Raw genomic sequence first — 17265 nt, 5'->3', positions numbered from 1 at the left:
CTGTTAGATGCTTGTATTGATTTACAGTCTTCTTTGGTTGTCTGTGAGGTCGTGGTGTATCTTATCTTAATACCTTTTTTTTTTTTTTTAAGTCAAGGAAGTGAACATTTATTGGTTAAGGTTTAGCCCGTGTGACCCAACAGCCAGACAAAATGTTAGGGTAACTTAGTGCACCTTCCTTCTGAGTGAGTTCTAATATTCTGAGCCCTTTCCATGACCACACTTTCTCCTTCTGACCTGGCTGGGAGGACAAAGCAAATATTGAGAGCGCCCAGGTGGCCTCCACTTTGCAAATGCTGCTGTGAGCTGTCAGTTGAGTTGACAAGCAGAAGGTGGGGCCAGGCTTCAGATCCTAGCCGTGCCCACCTAGCATGGTGAGGTTCTGGTCAAGTGTGCATAGTGTACTGGATCTGCTTTGTAAATGAGGGGACTAGGGGCCGCCCTTCAAGTACAGTCGACAGTGGTGGTCTTCTTTAAATAGCTAGTTACTCAACATTAAGAAGTCAGACTGAAAGTTGTTTATAGAAACGGTTTTAATGCTAGGAAGATGTTTTCACTTGAGGGAAGCTGTGGGGCTTGGCCTTGGGTACTCACTGAGCCCCAAGCCCCATTTTCCCAGGCTGCCTGTATACTTGACCCTTAGGCCTGGTTCACTTTGAAGTGGCATGCTTCTTTGCTTCAGAGGTGAAGGGGTTTGGCCAAGGTCACACAGTTGAACTTGGGCAGCTGGCCTCAGCACTTGCATCTGCTTTCAGAAGACAGACGGCAGGTGCACCACCGTTACTGTCCCCACTGGCTATTCTGGGAGAGTGAGGAATTGGAAAACAGCTCTCAGCACCTGCGCTCCAGTTTCCTCTAGGAGGAGCTGACAGGACTTGGCTGTATGTAACCTAGCCAAGAAATTGCTATGCTCGCCCAGGCTTTAGCATGTTCTTAAGGCCATCCCCTGTCCCCAGACCCATCTGAGCTCCTGTGGAGCATCCCAGGCTTTCCATCAGTCAGGCATCCTGTGCTCACACCACTAAGCCTGGAAATGGAGAATACTGGCTGAAGAGAGTCGTGGAAATAGGTGCCCACTCTAGTGGGCTACCTGCCGTAGACACCCAGGTCAGAGTGGGACACTGAACTCTTCAGAAGATGAAGGGCAGATTTACTCCTGTGCCAGCGATAGACTCACTTAGCTGGAACCTTTGGATCTAAATGTTGGCAGAGAGCTGTCTTGGAAACTCCACACTACCCAGACATCTTGGTGCTTTTGACTTACACCAAAAAAAAAGGACAGATACCAAACTGAATTGTATAAGACTCAGGATCCTGCTCCCAGCCCTGTGTGCAGGCTGTCAGCAAACCCTCACAGTAGCACCAATAGTCTAATTCCTGCAGAGTGAAGTGTGAGGGAAGGAAGGACTAGGGGTGGTCCCACAGTTGTCTTACAGAGGAGGATGTGGCTAGCAGCTGCCGGGGTGTCCTCAGGGGAACTCCTAAAGGTTTTGAGGCAGCAAGGCAAGGTAAGTGACTATTAAGGGGCACGTGCAGAGGAGATGTCCCTGCTGCCAACTCCTATGGCTTGTCTGTCCTTCCCTGCCTAACTACCTATGGAGCTGAGCTGGGAAAAACCAGAGCTTTGTGTAACCTGTTCTCAGCCCTTCTAGGTTGGTCTGTACTGTACAGACCCATTGTAGAATTCACGGGGGGTGGGGGTGGGGAATGGTCAGCTGCAGCCCCTTGGTCCCAGACATGGGCACACAGATTTGGGTACAGGCCCTCTTCCTTGGCAAGCCTTATCCAGGTGGGGTTGACAGCAGAACCCTGAAGGGCCTGTCCTCCAGAGTCCAGAGTAATGGTCCTGAGAGGTAGAGGGACCTCACAACCTGAGCTTCGTGCTGAAGGCTGAAGTCCTTTTCTGGACTTTGGTAAAAGTCTTTTTTGTTCCCTCTCTCCTTCAGTGGATGGGAAAGTGCAGCCACCATGAATGAAAAAACACACACCTCACATTCAGACAGTCTACCATGACCCACCCAACATAGCCAGGCTGGACTCTTCATAGGTCTGGTAAGTCATCTGAACATGACAGGGCAGCTGACCTGAGCTTTTCTCCCCTATAAGGGCCACTGCCCTGGGTGAGGACAAGCCTGAGAGTCCCCGTTTTCACACAGCGGCGTGTCAACACTGTCAGGAACCTCTTCCAGATAAATAGGTCCAACGAGGTTCTTGAAGGAAATGGGTACAGAGACAGGGTTTCTGGCCTCGTGGTCCAGAGTTAGCAGGCATTATATCATCTATCAAAATAAATACTAAAATTCCTATTAAGTTATCACAGTCCATAGTGGGCACAGGTCTCAGTTCAGTGTGGCTTTACCCAAAAGGCTATATGTTTTCTAGTTGTCTAAGTCACTCAAAAAATTGCCAAGGCAGAATGTTCCATTCAGAACGCAGTCCATTGGATGACAGGCTCTGGCATGGCCTAAAATCAGTGTTTTTCAGCTGCATAAAGGATGTTGTAGTGGGATGTTTTATAGAGCAGATAAACCGAAGGGATGGCAGCCTCGGGGAACACGTGGTGGTTCAGAGCGGTGTCCATCTCATCCACATATTCCACCTGCAGAGCAATGTTGAGTGCCTGCGACAGGGCTGTGATCTGTACGTGGTCACACTCCATGGCCATGGGCTCTACTTCCTGCAAAGCCAAAATGACATACTTAGGAGGGAGGCCGGGCCAAGGGGTTGTGTGCAACCCTGGCTCCCAGGATCACGGTCACCTGTGCTGTGCGAGGGTGGTGATACCCACTTGTCACAGAAGCAACACAGCCAGACACTGCTAGGGTTGCAGAAGATGAAGGGAAAACATTTTTATCCCCAACCTTTGATGGAATGTGCAGAAGAGGGGGGATCTTTCAGGCTGGCACAAAAACTTAGAACTAAAAGGACTCTGAAGTCAGAGGCTTCCGAGTATAAGCCTGCAGAGCCCAGAGACTGGGGGTGAGTCCTGATGCTTCAGAGACAACAGAGAGGCGGAGATGGTGGCAGGCCAGCATGTGTATCCTACAGAGGGCAGCTGCTCTCGTGCCTGTGGTAACCGCCATTTAAGTTAGGGACCCAGTACCTCCTAATTAAAACAAAAAATCCAGATAGCTGTATGAAAATTGTCCATTTCTTAACATGTGGGCCACTCCTTCAGATAAATATATCTGAAACAAGAGTCCATTATAAAGGGAAATGTGACAGGGACTGGTACTCTGCAGCTCATCAGAACAGTCCCCAGTCCTGCTGTCCCAGAGATTCCCCGGGATTACAAGCAGCCTGCTCAAGCCCCAGAGCTCAGACCACTCAAGGAAGCTGTCTCCAGCGGGCTGATCTCCAGTTGGCATTGTAAGGGTGTTCCTCTGGGCAGAAAAAGTGGACCTGGAGTGTGTAAGGGACAGACAAGCATAGCCCAGGCTGGGAGCTACATCGCCAAGGGGGAGCCTAGGACCTACGTGAGTGCAGAAGTCTTTGATGTCCATCTCCTCATCAATGAAATGTCGGAAGAAGTCAGCTCGGTTCCTGATGAAGGCCGATGTGAGGAGGCGTAAGAACTGCACGATCCGGTCTGAGGAGCTCTGGTCGTTGAACACCTTCAGCAGGCTGGACACTGAGCTATCCTTCTCTACCAGCTCTACCACACTGTAAAACTTAACACCGCCCCACCATCAGGGCAGACCCAGCTAGCACCTGCCCCCAGCACCCCATGTGACCCCTCGTTTTGAGACTGCAAGTATTAGTGTTGAAGCCCAGGGACACATCTAGGGCCCTAGCATTGAGTCCCCTTCCACCATACATTCAGAATGGCAGGAGGCTGGCAGCCCTCTGAACTGATGTCCCCTGTAGTCACATATCCCCACAAGTAGGAAATGACCCTGCCCTGTCCCAGCCCCAAATGCAGAGCCTGTCTGCTCCCGGCCACTCTGCCCACGTGGAGGGCCTTGGTCCTCAACCAGTGTGGCTCAGGTGAACTCACAGCATTAAAGAAGTTTCTGAACTTGTGTTCCTCAAAGCCGGCAGCCAGAAGGTCGTTTGGGGTCTGTAGCACACGCTCTTTGAACCTGGAGGGAAGGAGACCTGATGGTCACAGGGGGAAACGCAGGGTACTGATGTGACAGGCAACTGCCCAGTCCATACCAGCAGCACAGAAACACTTCCTCAGGTGCTGCCTTCCCTGCTGTAAGTGACTCCATTTCTCAGATGAAGAAAATGAGGCTGTCACAACATTCTCCCCCCAATATGGCCATTCCCTTTCAAAAGCTTCCTCCCTATATCTGTGGTCCCACTTATCTGCCCTGGTCATGTCCAGCTCTTTCCCTTTTCTCCCTCTCTCCCTGAGACCTCCAGAGTGACCAACAACACTCCTCCCTCCCATGTCACAAATTTGCTGGCCTCTGCCCATGACACTGTGCTCCTCACAGGGATGTATCTCCGTCATCTTCAGCCAAGCGGCGTACCGGCAGTCCATCTGCAGCCAACCCCCATTTGCACTTTACCTGGGCAGGGCCTGTTAGGCCCCCGGGGATGCCCCTCCTTGGGAGCTGCTGGTGTGCGGCCCACTTTAAGCTAATGAACTGTAATTTCAAGACTTTGTTACCAGCCAGGAGTTAGCATCCCTTACTGAAACCCAAATGGGCAAAGGTACAAGGAAATAAACCATACTGAAAACCAGATGGAGAGATGGCTCGTTGTTAAGGAACACTTGTTCTTGCAGAAGATCCAGGAGATCACAAGCACAACCTCACAACCCTCTGTAACTCCAGTTCCAGATCAAATGCCCTCTTCTGACCTCTTCTGGCATCAAGGACACTTCCGTACATGCAGGCAAACACTCATACAATAAGTTACTAAGAATTCTCAAAGCCCAGTCTCCTGTTTAGTACTCACTATGCTAGACAGCTAGGAATGTTACATACATGAGGTGGGCATGCCATAGACCCCAACATGTGCCTGTCCCTCAGATCTCTGCTCTGGCTGCTCCTGTGGGGTAGCCTAGTGCCAGTCCTAATACCAGCGAGCTCACCTATCAGGTCAGGCCTCCCTGTCCTCAACCCCAGCCTCATGGCTGCTGAGACACATCCCTCTGGTACATAGCCTCATCCTGTCACCAGCCACAGGGCCCTCATGAGCATGGTGAGGCACCTGACCTGACCACCAAGTAAAGCAGCTCTTTATTAACCAAAGGACCAGCCTGGTACTGGGCTGTCCTTGCTCTCTATCAGGATCAAGGGCCAGCAAGAGGGCTTGGTAAAGTGGCTCCCTTCCATGCAGTGGAAAGGAAGAGAAGACTCCTAAAGCTGGCCTCTGCGCACACCACAGTGTGCCCTGTCTGTCACACACACACACACACACACACACACACACACACACACACACACGAATATGATCAAGGCCAGCAGGAACAAGCTTCTTTTTGTATTATATTCTTTCTTTCTCTTCTTCCTTTCCTTTCTTCTCTTTCTTTCTTTCTTTCTTTCTTTCTTTCTTTCTTTCTTTCTTTCTTTTTTTCTCTTCTTCCTCTTCCTTTTCTCCTCCTCCTCTTTCTTGTGTTGGTGTTTGAGACAGGGTTTGACTAAGTGCCACCACATCTGTTTTTCATTTTTGTAGTAAATACCAAGTGCCCACCCAATGCTGCTTGAAGAGGCCATGCTGAAGGAAGTGTCAGACAGATACAGACGCCTTCCTAAGCCTCTGGGCTGCCATCAACACCCACACAGTGGACAGCTAGGTTTCCAGGCAAGTCACACCTCTACCCCTGTCACACAGGCCTGGTCCAGCACAGAGAAGCAGGGGAGTCTCACACACAGGTCCAACTCACTTGAGGATCTCTCTGCTCTTGCCTAGCAAAGATTCCAGGTAGGAATAGCCCAAGGCCCTGTAGAAGCAGTTTCCGTCTCCTTTGGTCTTTCGGATTGAAGTAAATCTTTTACTGAGTTCCTAAGGGGAGAGAGGAGGACACATGGACCTCAGCGGCAACAATGACATTGGTGTGGGCCAGCCACTGGTCTGGCCACAGCTCCCTCCCTTCAGGGTTCCCACCCTCATCCGGTCCCACAGATACACAAATGCACTGAGGTGTCAGACACAGAGGATGTCAGCTCCTGGGCACGAGAGAGCCTTCAGTGGTGGTGGTGGGGGGGGGGGAGCGGGACGACACACACAGAATTAGATGACAGTAACAGGGTTTGAGGACAGGAGCTGGGGGTGTCCTGGGTCAGAGACATCCATACCAGACTTTGGCAGTCAGGGAAGGCTTCCTGGAGGAAGCTGGCAACTGAGTGGGTGACAAGGAGGCTGCAGAATGCTAAGCTACCTTGGCTGTCCTATAAAGGTTCCTCAATGGCATGAAGAGTGCTGGACCACACAGAATCATAAAGACTCAAGCAAGTGAATCCAGCTCTTAGAATTGTGCTTAGCTTTAAAATGTATGGTGTTTCCCACAGAGAGAGGCTCTTTCTGAGGCAAATGCACAATGTTAGAATGGTCCGAATGTGTTTCAGTTTTCAGTTTGCACTCGGTCCTGGCCCAAACTCCACGTCTCTCAAAAGCTGCCCCCTTCTTTACTCCCGACCTCAGCCCTCTTTGCTTAAACGGTTCTTGGTCCCTCTACCCTCTGCCTCACCTGGATTTTCCTCTGGTAAATCCTGTTTTCAGGATGATCCCGAAGAATGGAGAGAATGTCACATTTTTCTGATATTAGGTTGAAAGATGTTTCACTCTGAAAGAGAAAGAAGAAACACTGAGCTGGCTTCAAAGACGCCTGCAGGACTCACAGAGCTGATGGCCTCGGAACAACCAGGTACACAACCCAGAACATGGCCTGTTTTCTCAAAGGATGTGTGAGCATGTGACCAGCATCCTAGGGACCTGCCTGAAGGGTCCTAGTCCCAGGGAAAGGACAATCAGGACTGGCACCATCATGAAGTGACCTGGTTATAAAGAACTAACCTTATAACTTGCTAACAGATTAATATTTAACACCTTGGATTTAATAATCTCTATGCTGGAGTATGTTTCCACTTCATTCATTCATTCATTCATTCATTCTTTCTTTCTTTCTTTCTTTCATTCATTCTTTTCTTTACTCATCCCCCGATCTCCCAGTTCCTGTGTCAAGCCTGGCATCATCACATGCTGGCAATACAGGGGTATTCCTACCCCTACACAAAAGCCAGTAATACCACAGGGTAAAGGTTAGCTGTGAGGTGACCCTATGTGGCACTGGAGGGTGTGTGTGAGGGTCTGGGGAAAGGGTAACAATCTGAGTTTACACAAAGGTTGGGGTATTGAGGACACCTTCCCCGCACACCTTTAATCCCAGCACTTAGGAGGTAGAGGTAGGCAGATCTCTGAGTTCAAGGCCAACCTGGTCTACAAGACAAGTTCCAGGCCAGCCAGGGCTACACAGAGAAACCCTGTCTCAGAAAACAAAAACAAACAAACAAACAAACAAACAAACATTGCAGGGCCAGTGAGAGGACTCAGATTGCTAACAAGCCTGACCGCCTGAGGCTGATCCCAGGATCCCACATGGGGGAAAGGAGAACCAACCCTCACAAGCTGTCCTCTAACTTGTGTCAGTGGTGGTTTGCACACACACACACACAAGCACAGACATTCTGTCTCTCTGACTCATACACACTGTCTCTCACACAAATACACACACACACACACACACACACACACACACACATATATATATATATATATATATATGCACACATACACAATATACACACTGTCACATACACACTCTGCCTCTCTGATTCATACACACAGTCTCACACATGAACACACACATACACACATTCTGACTCACATACACTGTCTCACACATGAATATACACACACATACATGTACAATATACACACATTGTCACATCCTCTCTCTCACACACACACACATACATTCTCTCTGATTCATATGCCTACGCACTGTCTCACACATGAATACACACACACACACACACACACACACACATGGATTGCTCTTTAAGTGCTATTTGACCCACATCCAGAGTTTCCAGAGGCTGGAGAGATAGCTCAGAGGTTAAGAGCACTGTCTGCTCTTCCAGAAGTCCCAAGTTCAATTCCCAGCACCCACATGGTGGCTCACAACCATCTGTAATGAGATCTGGCGCCCTCTTCTGGCCTGCAGGATACATGCAGGCAGGACGCTGTATACAGAATAATGAGTTTCCAGCTTACAATAAGGGTTCTGTGGATGAGGGCATGGCTCTGTAGATACAGAACTTGATCAGAGTTTAGATCTCCAGAATATATATTCAGGTTAGATGAGCAACCTGCCTATGATCCCAGTCCTCAAAGGATTGGTGGTACAGGGGATTCTTGGGACAAGCTGACAAGCTAGATTGCCCAAATAGGTATATTCTAGGCCCATACAAAAATCTGCTGGGGCTTCTGGGAAAGCTTTTGGTTTGGGGGAAAGAGAGCAGAGAAGCTGATGCAATGTCTACTTTACAGCAGCCATCCTGCGACCAGAGGTTGAAAGACAACATAGGGAGGATGGTTTGATGATCTGCGGCTACCCTAAGCCCAAGATGTGTGACATGGTGACAGGTGTCATCACTGGGCACTACTGTGTTCCAAGACCAGGAGCAGAGGCTCACATGGCCCATTATCTGAATTATCCCTGCACTCTTATGAGGTGGCGATTACTAAACCCACCGCCAAGGTCGGATTGTTTGAGCTGGGCAGTGACTAATGCAGGTCAGTGTGAGGTTCAGACATGCACAGCCCAGATGCCAGAGCTCTCAAAGGACTCATCTGTCAGACCACAAAGGAGTGTCCTGTCCAGGGCAGTGTGGGGCCTCCTTACCCAGAGGCTGGGTCCAACCTCGAACTTCTGTGGCGCACCAGACACTGGCTTCCCCTCCCCCCACTTCCTGACGGGAGTGTGTCCAAGAGCCTGGCCAGTGTATGATGCTTACTGTAGAGTATCAAGGGACAGTTCCTAAGTGACTCCGGGCACAGCCATTGAAAGGTACCAGCAGACTGAGGGTGTGGCTGTTCTCTGGCATGTGCAAGGCCCTGGGTTCATCCCTAGCTCTGCAAAGCAAACAAAAAATAAAACAGGAAAGCAGAGCCCACCGCAGAGCGGTGAGACAGCCTCTCCTCTGCCTCCTTTGTGTCTTCTACCCAAGCCACAAAGATACCAGCTTCTTCTTTGTGTCCTTCCTTCCTACTTCCTAGTTGTCTCCCTGTCAAAGGTCCACAGACCTCTGGCTATCCGCAGACCTCTGGCTATCCGCAGACCTCTGGCTTGTAGCTTGAATAGGTTCTATCTCATTTGCAGGTTTAAAAAAGAGTTAGGCCTAGACACCTTTGTTGACTTCATAGATGTGTATGTATGTATGTATGTATGTATGTATGTATATAATACAGACATACATATGAACATATAAATATACATGTAAATATTTAAATATATAATATATAAACACAGAATTATGTATATATTTAATATAGTAATAATAACTATACATATAGCTATATATATAAAACTATATATATTTCTAAATCATGGAAGCATGACATCATTTACATAACACACAGCTGCTGGTGTGCAATTAAGTCTGCTAACACGGAGTTGAAGACACAAATCCCTATGGGGCAACACTGTTCTGAAGAGCCCTCTCCACACCTTGTGTGCAGAGCAAGGTGACCCACGGGCCCCTTGCCTGGCAAGTGGCCACATGTTCTGCTCGACCGAACACCTTGCTCCCTTGTTCATCCATTCGTGTCTTGCTACCTGCTTTATGACTATTTGTTTATAGAAGTCTTTTTTACAGATGGCTGACTTAAGACGGTGCATGGGCTTCCCAAATGACAGGCTACAGAGCACAGCGTCCCGACTGTAGTTAATGAACTTGTACCAAACAAAACCCAGAAATAAAGAGGTCAGGGGCATAGGGGACACAGAAAAATGCCCAGCCAGCCATATTTACTTGACAGCTTCTGAGAAGGTATCAGAGAGCAAGGGAAGAGGAACTCCATTCACCCTCAGAGAGGAGTCCTGAGGGGAGAGGGGCACTATACAAGGGAAGGCTTCCCGGGGCCTGCATTCGCTTGGCATAGTAGTAGCTAAGCTTTCAGAAAGCTATTTGCAGCTGTCACACTAACAAACAGCATCAGGACCAGCTGTGAGCTGTTGAGCGGCACTCTTTTCTGTCTCAAGTGTTCCAAGTTTATCTCATGTGTCCCTAATCTGCGTTGTGTCTCCAACCCCCTGCCCCTAGCTCATGTCCCACCCCAACCCCCTGCCCCTCGCTCATGCCCCATCCCCTAACCCCCCTGCCCCTCGCTCATGCCCCGACCCCCCCCCAAGGTCTAATGTGGTATGTCTTTTGAAATGTATATCTTTAAAGAGTATGGTGGTAAAATGAACATAACATGAAACATACCATTTCAGCCATTTTTATGCACACAGCTCTGCTGCCTTAAGTACCCTCCCATCACTCCTCCCTATCTTTAGAAAACACCCCTCTGCTTCCTACTGTCTTTAGACTACAGATGAGATGTACTTTCCAATTTTAAAAAAATGGAGTTGTTGTATGGTTTAAATTTGCATGTATATTATAAAACACACACACACACACACATACACACACACACACACACACACACATTAACTTTACTGGATACAATTTGAATACCAGCCCTGGCTGGGTATGGTGACAATAGCCCGTAATCCTATTATCCAGGAGGCTGAGGCAGGGGGATGGTAAAATTGAGGCTAATATAGGCTACACTGCAAGACTGTCTCAAGGGAAGAGTAGAGGAGAGAGAGGGAAGAAGGAAGGTAGATGGGTCTTAGAGTCGGCATATACACTGGTGTTCCCCCAGTGTATATGTGGACATCCTAGTGACAAGCAGGTTTCCACTCTGGCACCGGAAGTCCCTAAAACAACCAAGTCCCCACCCAAACGCACCGGCATTCCTGGGTGAGGCCAGCCTCAAGATCCAGGAAGAACCTAGGAGCAGTATCAGTTCACTAGTCCGTGAATCTGGAACAATGCTCTGGGATTTGACCTTGGCCAACATTAATTACTGTCTGCTTTTAAAACCCTAGCTGAAGACTTCCAGATTGTTCTAGAGAAAAGGAACAGAGACAGGTCACCTCTGACTGTCCCGTCAGACCTCACCAGGCCACAGCAAAGACACTGGTTCTTTAATTGCTGGGTTGCCAACAGATGCTAAGTAATGAAGCTGGGCAGGCAGCACCCGGACTTGGCAACCGATTTAGCAGTGGACATGAAGGGTGTGTTTCACAGACCAAACCTACAGCCAGGCCTCAGCTCACACCTCTGCCTACAAACTGCATCTGCTAGCCAGCCATTCTGCATCTGAGCATGCTCACACCCCAGGCTCAGCAACGCCCACCAGACCCAGCAGGCAGGTCATCTTTCTCTGGGCAGCTTGAGCAGGGTTGACTCAGCAACCAGGCCCCAATGCCACCACTCACCACACAGCCTGACCTCAAGGCACCTGGAAAAGCTGGAAATGCCAGCCCCACCTGCCTGCCAAACAGGTTCAGAGCCTCAACTCCTCCTTTAGGAAGGCTCACGTCCTTGCCAGAGGCCACCCAGAGTTAAATCCTGGCCCTGCCTGCTCGCCTGGAGTCCCGACAGGCACTAGGATTGTGTTTTTAATTGTCTACTTGGGGACTGAGAAGGTAGCCAAATGGGTAAGGAATTCACTGTGTAAGCATAAGGACCCTGGTTTTGTAATACAGCAACCATGTAACCTGCACCTGCCAAGCACCTGAACCTCTGCACTGGGAGGAAGATGTAGAGGCAGCTCTCTGGACGGATGACTGGCCAGTCCAGCCAGTGAGTGAGCTTCAGGTTTAGTGGAAAGACCCCATCTTAGAAATCAGAGGAGTCGAGGAGAGGCCTCAGTGAGCAAGGCGCTTGCTACCCAAGGTAGACAAGAGTTCAGATCCCCAGAACTGATGTGTGACAGCTACCTGCAATGTCAGCCCTCAGGAGGCAGAGATAGCTTGCCTGCAGCAAGCTGGTTAGCTAGACCACCCAGAATCGACAAACTCCAGGCTCAGCAAGGACCCTGTCTAAATAAGCAGTGATGGAGGAAAACACTCAGTGTCAACTTCTGGCATCCGCATGCAGGAACACATATGTGCACACAAACTCACATACACATGTGCCCACACACGTGTGAAGCAGGTTCATATGCACACTACACACACATGCATACATTAAACTTTTAAAAGAAAAATGATAAGAGGAAGGTATCTGATGTCAATGTCTGGCCTCCACGCTCATGTGCACAGGTTGGTTACAATCCTCTATCGTGAATACATACATATACAGGGATACACACATATACCCAAATATCTATCTATCTCTCTCTCTCTCTCTCTCTCTCTCTCTCTCTCTCTCTCTCTCCATATATATATGTATATGTATATGTGTGAATATCCATGTAAACATATACATATATACATATACATGTATGCATGTCTATGTATGGATATATACATTTGTATATATGTATATATGAATATTCAGATATAGATATATATAATATACATGTGGCATGTTCAAAAGTCCATTATTAATGAGGTGACTTAAGCTGAAGATCACTGAAGCCGCAGGTGCAGGGAGACCTGTCTCTCTGGAGGACCCATTCCTCCTCTCACACCTGGGGACAACTGTGGTTGTCACAAAACACCACTACTTGAACTCTCTGCAACTGGAAGTCAGAATTCCAGTCTCCTCCACAAAGGCAAACTGTGGACAGGCCGTGCTTTTGGGGCCTTCTGGACGCTGCTGCAATGCAGGCTGCCTTCCTCAATTCCTAAAGGCTGCCTAAGTGCACTGCCTGAGTTCGATCCTTGGGACCTATGTGGTGGAAGGAGAGAACTGACTCTTGCAAGTTGCCCTCTGACCTCCACACATACTCCATGTCATGCCTGCACCCAACCCAACCCCCTCCACACACACAAATAAATACACGTTAAAGGCTGTCTGGCTTCCATAATGGTTAACCCCTTTCTCTCACCTTGTAATCTTTCTTTCTATGGTCCCCTTAGCTTTCCCTCCTCCCTCTTGTAGGGACCCTAGCGGTGACCTCTCTGTGCCATCCTTGATAACGAAGGGTAATCTTCCACTTCAGCCCCTTAACCAAGTCACTTCGGAACCTCTCCTGCCATGGTAACATATCCCAGATGCTTGGGGACAGGATATGCTAATCTTTGTTGACAATCACTCAGGTTTTCTTCATGACCCTTCTCTCTGGGGCCCAACCCCTTATCTTAGTTGCTGGCTGTTTTCAGAGCTCCTGAAGCTGGGCTCTGCCTCCCTCAGATAACATGAACTTGTGTGACATCTTTGAGCGGCCTCCTGGTCTTAGCTCCAGCCTCACCTCTCCCTAGAACTCCAGCCTTAAATAGCCTCTTCTGATTTATTTACCCTTAATTACTCTGTTGCCTAGTCTGTCTCCACCAGGCTTCTCTAGCCCCTAGGACACCCTTCCACCCACCAGAGTGTACCCCCAAATTCAGGAGTACTCTCCCATTGTCTTACCCTGCCCCGCTAGTTCCTGGATCTGGCCTGAGAGCCCTCACCATCTCCCACAAGGAGGACACAATGCACCCTGGCCTCAGGGCTTCCTCTCCCAATCAGCACATTCTCTATGAGCAGTCAGCACAGGCTGCTTACCAGGCAGGGCCTCTCAGTACCCTCTGCTGTGCTTAGATGTTTGTTTAACTGCCAATGTCACAGCATCAAAAGGCAGCACTCTGCCTTCAATGACTGGACTGACGTCATGATTGTGAATTGTATCCAGTGTCGACTCAGTTTCCCTTGCCTCCCCTTCTGCCAAGCGATGCCTTCCCTCACAGTAAGAAGGCAGGAAGCCCCTGGCCTGATGCTGGCACCTCATTTTAGGACTTCCCAGCTTCCCAAGCTCTGAGCCTGAGAAAGCTGTTTGGCATAAACAGCCCAGTGTTAACCTATTACCGCAATACAACCAGGCTAAGACAGAGCCAGGAGTTAGGAGCAGAAGCTGCCATAACTAATACCTGCAGACATGAAGGCTTCAGGACAGGGGAGTGGCTACAGCTGGGACACTTCCCAGGGGGATGCTGGAGTAGTAGCCTTCGCAGCTGTGAACAGACCACGGAGGGCGACTTTGGTGTGGGTAAGACAAGACGGAGAGCAGAAGGTAAAGTGGGAGTCTTTCCAGAAGGTTCTGTGTGAGAGCGCCGGCAGGAACTGGCACAGAAGAGGCCGTGAGGATGGAGCCTCAGATGGAAGTGAGGAATGAAGTCCTGGAGACTGGAAGGAAGGGCCATCTCCTCAAGTGGCAAAGAACTTGGCTGCAGTGTGTCCTTGCCCCAGGTCTACATGGGAAAACAGAACTTAACAATGAACCAGGAAGGACCCGGGTGGCAGAAGCCTAAGGTGGCGGTGTTCAGGCTGCCATGTGGGTTCCTGTGACATCATCTACATGATGTGATGTGGGTAAAGATAGGGTTCATAAGCCAAGAGAACGAAGGTCTTGGGAAACTCACAGCCTGACTAAGGAAGAGGACAGAGCATCATCACACCAAGGGTGTGGCCCCGAGGCTGGCCACCGCTAAAGATAATAGCACAGAAGCGAGCTCAGTATCACTCAGGGAGACAGGGGGTAGGAGACCTCCACACACAAATATGGCAGAGATCCATAGGCAGTATACGCCTAGAGAGCATCTTCCAGGGAGCCTCTCAAGGGTTCCCACATTTCAGGGCAGCAGGCCACCTAGGTGACCAGCTGTGGCAGGGCCCGGGGAGGACTGCTACTCTAGTGGCCAAAGCTGTGGTCTCAGTGGAGAGTCCACGTGGGCAGACCCCAAGGCCTGCAGAATGACAGTGGGGTATGGTGCACAGCACGGGGGACCAGAGTAAGCAGACACAGTCTCCACTAGGGTGACGCCCATGGCAGGGAAGACCATGTGGATGAAGTACGGCTGATGGAAGCTGCTAGCAAGGCTGAGCCCGGTGAATTCCAGGGTGGGCAGTTCCAACAGCCACCTGAGTGGCAGGGGCAGAGTGCAGACTCAACAATTATTCTGGAATGTGGTTTGCTGTATTGAGTGTCAGACTCAATGAGGTTTGAATATCTTCTCCAAACCAACTTGTAATTCAGCTGCCAATGGGACAGTTTTTCAGAGGTCACTGGGTCTAGGGACTCCCCTTCTCACGAAATGATTAACACAGCCATCACAGGGAAGGGCTCTCTCTAATCCACCCTCCTCTCCTCCCATACTATGACGCAGCAAGGAGACATGTGGGCCCTCACCAGAGGCTAGCACCTTGATGAACTTCCCAGACGCCTGCAGAACCAGAAGCCAATAAATGTCTGCTTACTATAAATCACCCAGTCTATGATGCTGTAGCAGTGCGAAACTTCTTAGCTCCCCCCCACACACACACACACTGGCTTACTTCTTGTGCCATCATTGACAACAACAGCCCATCTGGCCCTGGTACACCTAGGTGCTCCAGTCACAATGGCTGCCTTGTCTCTCCAACTGGATACACACTCTACCTCGGGGTCTCTGCTCCTCTTCCTTCTGTCTCCAGGTTCTTCTGCCTCTTTAGATGGCTTGGGAGATGCCACCTCAGCAGAGAAGCCTCCCTCCCGTCCCCCACCATCCTACCACCTTATCTTGCTTGTTCAAGACAGGATCTGACAGGCGGGTTTACTGGCTGATGTGTGCTGTCTTTCCTCCACTCTAAGGCCAGCTCCACAAGGGTAGGGACCCTGTCATCTGTCACTGACGGATCTCCACTTCCACGGACGTTGGGATGCTTTCTTAAAAAACATATCCTGAGTGCTCTGAGCTGAATCACTTTAGCCAGAGCTCCAGACCTCAGAACGCAACTTTATTTTGGAATAGGGTCATTGCTAATATAATACATTAAGGTGAGTTCACCATGGAGGAGGCTGGGTCACCAGCCCGATGACTTAGCTTCGTTATTAAAAGAGGAGTATAAACACTAGCACAGGAGAGAGCCATCTGTGGATGAGTTCCTACGTCACCAGTCAGGCTACTGCTGGAAGCTTGGGGAAGCTGGGGCTAGAACATTCCCGAATGGCTTCGGAGGGACTGTGCCCCTCCCTGCACATTCACCTGAGACTCCAGACTCCAGACTCATCAGAAGCCAGTCCCCATGTTTCTCTCCCACGGAAGGGTTTTGTTGCGGTAGCCTTGGCAAGCATGCTGAATGAGCAAGCCTGCCTCTCCCTCCAGCTGGCCACCCACGACCCAGCATCAGACAGAGCTAGCAACCGTTTCATAGTCATCAAAAACGTTAACAGTTTCCTCATGTGCAGGCAACCCAAACCCCACAGCCCAGCGTGCAAAGCCCTGCACAGGATGCTCAGATCCCATCCAATGTCCCAGATCCACTACTCTGGTCTCCCCCAGTCTCCCTGAACCTCCATGGAACAGCTGCTTACACTTCCCAGGATGCCCACTCCTGACCGTGTCAAAAGGCAATCTCCCTGCCACCTAGAATGTACTCTCTCCCCAGTCCTTCCTGAATACTCCTATGCAACTTCCAGTACCAGCTTTTTCCTACCGGTGGAGTGTGCCATGCTCCTGGACTGTGCAAGGCCCCTGTTGGACTCTAAGGCCATGTCAGTAATTCAGTAGCTGTTGCCTGGCCCACAGGCACGAACTCTGGAACAGAGCAGGTGTCATGTCTTTCTTACCATTGCCCCCAACATAGTCTGAGGACGCCAGCGTTGGTTTATTTAATGAACGAGAGAAGGCGGCAGACAGGAATGCGTGCTTGGGCTGCCTATAACTCACACTCACTCTTGTCCCCAAGAGCAAAAGCACACACAGTGAGGGTGGGCCCCTCGCCATTTGCAGCCCTGACTCCCAAGTACTTCATGGCTTTTGCCTGGCATCCGCCTTCAGGCTCAGCCCAGGGACATAGAAACAGAGGAAGATGCTGTCAGTCCCAAGACAGTCTCCTGTATCTACCACCCAAGCTGTATACACTCAGCCAACATTTAAACACATTACAGTAAATCAGCCATGGGCCTCGGGACTTAACAAGGTGCCTGACATACAGCAGGCGTATAATAAATACCATATAAACAGTAAACAGTCTCTAGTTCCGTCCTCATGACTCCCAGACAGATATTGTATTTAGTGGGATCTCTCTCTCTCTCTCTCTCTCTCTCTCTCTCTCTCTCTCTCTCTCT

At 49.7% G+C, this 17265-nt stretch overlaps 1 protein-coding gene across 2 annotated transcripts in view; it reads right to left on the bottom strand.

Moving 5' to 3' along the window:
- Positions 1-515: 515 nt before the first annotated feature.
- Otub2 (OTU deubiquitinase, ubiquitin aldehyde binding 2) overlaps positions 516-17265 on the bottom strand; it is an 18538-nt gene continuing 1788 nt past the window's right edge. Inside the window, exons 1-6 of one of the 2 annotated variants that reach the window (XM_028781707.1) lie at positions 14087-14388; positions 6644-6739; positions 5840-5958; positions 3998-4082; positions 3477-3671; positions 516-2677 (exon numbers count right to left, since the gene is read on the bottom strand). In XM_028781707.1, the coding sequence (XP_028637540.1) occupies positions 2471-2677; positions 3477-3671; positions 3998-4082; positions 5840-5958; positions 6644-6739; positions 14087-14359 (975 nt within the window). In that variant the 5' untranslated portion in view covers positions 14360-14388 and the 3' untranslated portion in view covers positions 516-2470. Of the gene's footprint in view, positions 2678-3476; positions 3672-3997; positions 4083-5839; positions 5959-6643; positions 6740-14086; positions 14389-17265 lie in introns of those variants that run through there. The other variant, XM_028781706.1, reaches the window with a different exon arrangement.

Source organism: Grammomys surdaster, unplaced genomic scaffold, assembly GCF_004785775.1.
Source record: "Grammomys surdaster isolate TR1022 unplaced genomic scaffold, NIH_TR_1.0 516, whole genome shotgun sequence".
Lineage (NCBI taxonomy): Eukaryota > Metazoa > Chordata > Mammalia > Rodentia > Muridae > Grammomys > Grammomys surdaster.
This window is presented reverse-complemented; position numbering and strand designations above follow the sequence as displayed.